A 7,555-nucleotide genomic window follows, 5' to 3' on the forward strand; every position below is an offset into this window, starting at 1 on the left:
CATCCAATGATTTTTAGAAACGTTATATAAAAATTATCTATGTGTTATAGTGGCATCGGTGGCCGAGTGGTATAAGTAGTTATCTACTGTAATCGCTTGCCAGTCAACACTGAGGTTTGTGAGTTCGAACCCCGCTCGTTTAGGTGAACTCGACTCCAAGGAAATCTTAATTGACAAGGGTTGTCAGTTTTTCTATCGAAGGTCGGTGGTTTTCTCCGTCTTCCTCCACTTTTAAAACTGGTCGCCACGAAGTAGCCAAAAAGTGGTGCTTAAAAGTGGCGTTAAAACACTTACAATCAATCTATGGGTTATACATAGTATACAACTCAGTAACTGTATTATAAGGACCTTTTTCAATTGGGATCAAATTAACTGTTGAGTTACCCCGCAAAATGTAACATCTGATAGTTTTTATATACCCCAATAATTATACATATTCATTAATATGCAAAATATCTGTATGTTGTTTTTGAGGTGTTCTGATGTGAAATTTGTTTCCCATCAATTGAGTCATAAGAACATAACTAGTTAAATTGGGCTACGGTACAAGAGGAATTTTTGTCAATGAATGCTGGTTTTCCAGGCGGAGATAAATGTTTAAACGATGGACTAACGTTCTTATCGTACGATAAAATCGAAGTTTCTTCACTCTCTCTGTTTTATTTTCGTTTTGTTAAATGTTGTTTTGTTAGCAGCTATCAAATAAAATATGTTTTAAGAAAACAATGTTCCTGTATTTTTCATTATTTGTTTTCTCATATCCACCTTTTCGAGATGCCACTGTACATTACAAAAAAAGTCATATCACAAAAATACTGAATTTAGAGGAAGATCAATTGGGAAAGTCCATAATCACATGGCAAAATCAAATAACAAAACGCATCAAAAACGAATGGACAAAAACTGTCATATTCCTGACTTGGTACAGGCATTTTCAAATGTAGAAAATGGTGGATTAAACCTGGTTCTATAGCGCTTACCCTCTCACTTTAATGACAGTCTCATCAATTTCCGATATTTTTACATTGATGCGTTAAATAAACAGACACAATAAATATAATAGTCAAAATATGGGTACATCAGTCATCAAACTGTAGATAAGTCATGTGAACGATCTACGAAAATATAATGAATCATTTTATCAACCTTTTTTGACTTACCAATCTGATACAAAAAGGTAAATTTACCTTATTTCTTTTTTGTTTTTCTTCTATTGTAAAAATATAACGTGGGCTTTTAATTTGAATTCCAGGAAATCATATAACATTTTAATGTTGCAATTTTTAATTTTTCGAATTTGTTTGTCCGAAGTCGATTACATCATATATTGCATTCGTATAATGTATACTACGCAAAACATGTGTCCTTATGTGTTTAATAAATAAGGTGTGAGCATTGCTTAATTTCCCGATTTTTCTAATGAGCCTTTAAAACTATATAAACGAATTTTCATATTTCATTCTTTACTGTTATTCCACAATGCTCCAATCAACACAACATTGTTTGGTCTTGCTTCTTTTTGCATTGGGTAAGTTCTTCTCTTGTTCATTACTTAAATAACGCAATGATTTTTTAATTCAGGACTTTATCAAGGTGATCATGCCTTTCAGTCGTTACACTGAAAAGCTTAACTCATATTGTTGATTGATATATTAATAGATGCCATTGTTACTGTCGTTCTAAAGAACATTGTTTGGTCTTGCTTCTTTTTGCATTGGGTAAGTTCTTCTCTTGTTCATTACTTAAATAACGCTAGGATGTTTTTAATTCAGGACTATATCAAGGTGATCATGTCTTGCAGTCCAGTCTTTACACTGAAAAGCTTAAGTCATATTGTTGATTGATATATTAATAGATGACATTGTTATTGCCGTTCTAAAAGAGGGACGAAAGATACCAAAGGGACAGTCAAACTCTAAAGATGTCTCCAATTTACCAATATGAAAAAAAAAGAATTCGTCCTTTTAGCTAGACATATTGCAGTCATCATCATAAACAAGGCAAAACATACTAAATTTTCTTGTAAATATTGTTTTGGTCAATTAGAACGTCCTTTTAATGTGCTCATTTCTTAACTTTGCATTAGATTACATCACTGTTTTCGTGATGAATTAAAAAAATAACTCTAACATGGTGTATGCCAGGAATCACTTAATATTCTTGAGCACATGTTAGCATATCAGTTAGTTATACTTGTGGTGTTGCTCCATCATAGATTTTCCATGTAGTGCTTCGTGATTTTCTATGTTGTTTCTTGTGTACTATTATTTGTCTGTTTGTCTTTTTTATTTTTATCCATAGTTTGTTAGTTAATTTTCGCTGTATGAGTTTGACTGTTCCTCTGGTTTCTTTCGCTGTATGAGTTTGACTGTTCCTCTGGTTTCTTTCGCTGTATGAGTTTGATTGTTCCTCTGGTTTCTTTCGCTCCTCTCTTAAAAAAAGTCGGTCTTATCCTTAATAAACTTAACCTATGTCATTCCCACAATGTCTTCTACGACCTTAATTGAAAATGATCACCAGCTTTAGTGCGAAAGATTCGTGTGTCCTTCTCTCATTTCCGGCTTTCTATACCAATATTAACTGGCCATCATCATAACTCCAAGGTCGCTGACAGTGGCCTGGTACACCAAATAAAAAACCAAACACGTCTATAAATCAGTGCCATCCATTATATAAAACAGATTTTGCAATTTAAGTCACACAAACAAATTATCAAAATTGTAAAGGGCGATTACAAAAAGATGGCATAAGGAGTATTAACCTCTCTTTTAGCAAATGGAAGTGGTTATGGAAATGGTAAAACAACAAACGTTGTTGTAAATAAAGGACATGGATATGGTTATGATGACGATGGTTATGGAAACGGTAAAACAACGAAAATTGTTGTAAATAAAGGAAATGCATATGGTTACGACAACGACGGTTATGGAAATGATAAAACAACGAAAATTGTTGTAAATAAAGGAAATGCATATGGTTACGACAACGACGGTTATGGAAATGATAAAACAACGAAAATTGTTGTAAATAAAGGAAATGGATATGGTTATGATCACGACAATTATCAAAATGGTAAAACAAAAATTATAGTAAATAAAGGAAATGGATATGGTTACGATCATGACAGTTACGGGAACGGTAAAACAACAAAAATCGTAGTAAATAAAGGTAGTGGTTATGGTTACAACGGTTATAGAAATAGAAGAACAAATATCATTGTAAATAAAGGAAGTGGATATGTTTACAATAACGACGGTTATGGAATTGGATATGGTTATGGTTACAACGGTTATAGAAATAGAAAAACAAATATCATTGTAAATAAAGGAAGTGGATATGGTAATGGTTACAACGGTTATGGAAATGGATATGGTTATGGAAATAGATATGGTTATAGAAATATTTATGGTTATGGAAATAGATACGGTTATGGTAACAACGGTTATAGAAATGGAAAAACAAGCATCATTGTAAATAAAGGAAGTGGATATGGTTACAATAACAACGGCTATGGAAATGGATATGGTTATGGAAATATATATGGTTATGGAAATAGATATGGTTATGGTAACAACGGTTATAGAAATGGAAGAACAAATATCATTGTAAATAAAGGAAGTGGATATGGTAATGGTTACAACGGTTATGGAAATGGATATGGTTATGGAAATAGATATGGTTATAGAAATATTTATGGTTATGGAAATAGATACGGTTATGGTAACAACGGTTATAGAAATGGAAAAACAAACATCATTGTAAATAAAGGAAGTGGATATGGTTACAATAACAACGGCTATGGAATTGGATATGGTTATGGAAATGTATATGGTTATGGAAATAGATATGGTTATGGTAACAACGGTTATAGAAATGGAAGAACAAATATCATTGTAAATAAAGGAAGTGGATATGGTTACAATAACGACGGCTATGGAAACGGATATGGTTATGGAAATATATATGGTTATGGTAATATATATGGTTATGGTTACAACGGTTATGGAAATGGAAAAACAAATATCATTGTAAATAAAGGAAGTGGATATGGTTACAATAACGGCGGCTATGGAAAAAGATATGGTTATGGAAATATATATGGTAATGGAAATATATATGGTTATGGAAATATATATGGTTATGGGAATAGATATGGTTATGGTTACAACGGTTATGGAAATGGAAAAACAGATATCTTTGTAAATAAAGGAAATGGATATGGTTATGGAAATACATATGGTTTTGGTTACAACGGTTATGGAAATGGAAAAACAAATATCTTTGTAAATAAAGGAAGTGGATATGGTTACAATAACGACGGCTATGGAAATGGATATGGTTATGGAAATATATATGGTTATGGAAATAGATATGGTTATGGTAACAACATTTATAGAAATGGAAGAACAAATATCATTGTAAATAAAGGAAGTGGATATGGTTACAATAACGACGGCTATGGAAATGGATATGGTTATGGAAATATATATGGTTATGGAAATACATATGGTTATGGTTACAATGGTTATGGAGATGGAAAAACAAATATCATTGTAAATAAAGGAAGTGGGTATGGTTACAATTACGACGGCTATGGAAACGGATTTGGTTATGGAAATATATATGGTTATGGTAATATATATGGTTATGGTTACAACGGTTACAGAAATGGAAAAACAAATATCATAGTAAATAAAAGAAGCGGATATAGTTACAATAACGACGGGTATGGAAATGGATATGGTTATGGTTATAACAGTTATGGAAATGGAAAAACAAAAATCATAGTAAACAAAGGAAGTGGATATGGTTACCATAACGACGGTTATGGAAATATCAAAGACAAACTGTTTTATAAATATTAATGAGGAGTAAGACTTTCCAATTTTGAAGTAAGTCATTCAAAATTTATAAGATGATAAATTAAGAAAATATTAAACAGAACGAAACACAAGACATGTTTATTATTATCGATAAATGTTACCTCCCCTTAAAATGATCGCATACGGTAAATATAGTCACGTAAAACATTGTCGCCGTTTAATACAAAACGTGTTAACATTTTTTAAAAATGAGAGAATTATCTTCTTCATACTCCATGCGGAGAGTCAATTACCTGCAGTTCTCAAATAAACTAATTATAAAAACAAAAAAATAATCAGCTCCTGCTTCACTTATGGCACCCGTCATGCACCCGAATGATTAATTAACGTTTATGCAAACCATACAAGTGATTTTGAAATTATATAGCAAAATTTTGAAAATCAAGCAAGAAAAAACATTAGAAAATGGTGATTGTAATCATGCTACGGTATGACAAAACTTACGGTGTCGTTTTATGTTATTTAATCAAAGAAATGAATATATATAAAATACCCTTTTGACATTTTGTATGTATGAAGTGCCTTTTTCGTGATATAATTTTATCATGATCGTTCAACCCAAAACATTTTAAAGCCAGTAATTTAGTAATGCGTAGAAAAGCTGGAAGTTATAGGACAAGGTATAACAAAATTTTCCTTATGTAAATTTTCCTCTAGGTATATTTTTTTTTTTTTGGAAATATGTTAAAAATCATATCGATACCGAAGTTTTTAAATTCACTTCCTGGTCCATGTTACATCTATTCACAAAAAACATGCAGCATGGCTTGTAATAAAGATGTTAATGTTTTCATTATCGGTCGTTGATTGTGTCTCTCTTTCATGTTTATAAAAGAGGGACGAAAGATACGAGAGTAACAGTATAACTCATTAATCGAAAATAAACAGACAACGCTATGGCTAAAAATTAAAAAAAAAACAGATAAATAATAGTACACAAGAAGCAACATAAAAACTAAAGACTGAGCAACACGAACCCCACCAAAAACTGGGGATGATCTCAGGTGCCCCGGAAGAGTAAACAGATCATGTTCCACATAAATAATGTGTTGCTTGAAAATGTGAATTCGTTTTATAGGTTCTCTCGAGAAGTTTTATTAGAAGTGGAGTATTGATCCCAAAATATTCTTTCCTAAGATCATAATTAAGTTATTGCTCTTTGAAATTTGTTACATGCCCTTATCTGTGAAATTGATTTGAGTTGTTGAAAGTTTTGATTCGTTACTACAATATCAGATTCATGTTGTTTTTCGAACTCACGAAAACAAAGGTTTTTATGTATATCTAAAAAGTAAAATTACTAAAAATACTGAACTCCGAGGAAAATTTAAAACAGAAAGTCCGTAATCAAATGGCAAAATAAAAACCTCAAACACATCAAATGAATTGATAACAACGGTCATATTCCTGACTGGGTACAGTAATTTTTTAAGCAGAAAATGGTGGATTGAACCTGGTTTTATAGCTATCTAAACCTCTCACTTGTATGACAGTCGCATCGAATGTCATTATATTGATAAAGACGCGTTAATTAACATTCATACAACGAATATAAAAGAAAATAGATGTTAAGATTTATGAACTTAGTTTTTTTTCAGATGAAGCAAGAATATACTGGCTACACAGACATTTTTGTTTCTTTTTCCAATAAAACAATTCAAAGCATCTTTGAGATATTGTTATTTGATTAATTAGTTATCAAAGGTACCAGGATTATAATATAATACGCCAGACGAGAGTTTCGTCTACATAAGATGCATCAGATCAAAATAGTTGTAAAGCCAAAGAAGTACAAATTTGAAGAGCATTTAGGACTCAAAATTTCAAAAAAGTTGTGCAAATACGGCTGAGGTATTCTATTCCTGGGATAAGAAAATCCTAAGTTTTTCGAAAAATTCAGAGTATTGTAACAGGAAATTTAAAGTGTATATAAGCAGTGTGGACGGGGAGCTGCTGTTAAAAAAATTGCACCTGTATTTCTTTAAATAAGAAAAGCTGAAAAACTAATTCCGGTTGATTTAGAACATTAGTACTATGTACAAATTATCTACATTTCGTTTGGCTGTATTAATTTGACCGTCATATACTTAGAGTAAATATTTTTTACAATACGATTATAGCATATAGCATATTTTCACGCATTGTGCTTAGCGGGTTTACATGCAACATTTATTTACTGCTTCCGTTAATTATCACATGCCTTTCCGACACATTTTCACATGGCTTTTCGATATATCTCGGTAAATAAACCTCTATGGTACGTTTGAGTACAAATCATAACAAAGTAGGATACAAAACAAATACTAGGAAATAAGAAAATACATTAGGAAAAATGTGCAACAAACATTATATAATAAATACATTTTGTAAAAGTTTTAAATTATGTTTTGTCTGTATTCCTTTTACTGAAGTATATATATAAAAATAAAAAATCCATCAAACATGGTTTTGTGATTTTTGTTAAAGACATGTTGCAGAAGACAAATTATTAAGCATTTTTAAGCTCGGTCACTCTTTCACATCTCCATGTGAAATTATAATTGTTTTGTATAGATATTGAACGACAAAATTTCTTTTTTATGAGGTTTGTATTTCTAACGCCCAACACGCGAAACAAGGAATGTGTTTTTTAATTTGCTAGATGCTTTTTGTGTTGTTTGTATATGTTTGTT

The 7,555-nt window shown here is 31.3% G+C and overlaps 1 protein-coding gene across 1 annotated transcript; it reads left to right on the plus strand.

Annotated features, from left to right (window-relative positions):
• The first annotated feature begins 1,473 nt into the window (after positions 1 to 1,473).
• On the plus strand, positions 1,474 to 6,550 carry LOC139516219 (uncharacterized). The gene is made up of 3 exons (XM_071306179.1): positions 1,474 to 1,528; positions 2,773 to 4,892; positions 6,482 to 6,550. Exons 1-2 carry the CDS (start codon positions 1,480 to 1,482, stop codon positions 4,863 to 4,865), a joined length of 2,142 nt encoding a protein of 713 aa, XP_071162280.1. The 5' UTR covers positions 1,474 to 1,479; the 3' UTR covers positions 4,866 to 4,892; positions 6,482 to 6,550.
• Positions 6,551 to 7,555: the final 1,005 nt, after the last annotated feature.

Source organism: Mytilus edulis, chromosome 3 (genome assembly GCF_963676685.1).
Source record: "Mytilus edulis chromosome 3, xbMytEdul2.2, whole genome shotgun sequence".
Taxonomy (NCBI): domain Eukaryota; kingdom Metazoa; phylum Mollusca; class Bivalvia; order Mytilida; family Mytilidae; genus Mytilus; species Mytilus edulis.

Bases quoted from the DNA above. Each gene is read 5' to 3' on its own strand.
- LOC139516219 (XM_071306179.1), top strand. From the start codon at position 1,480: ATGCTCCAATCAACACAACATTGTTTGGTCTTGCTTCTTTTTGCATTG. The intron at 1,529-2,772 runs GTAAGTTCTTCT...CCTCTCTTTTAG, and splicing joins CTTGCTTCTTTTTGCATTGG to CAAATGGAAGTGGTTATGGA.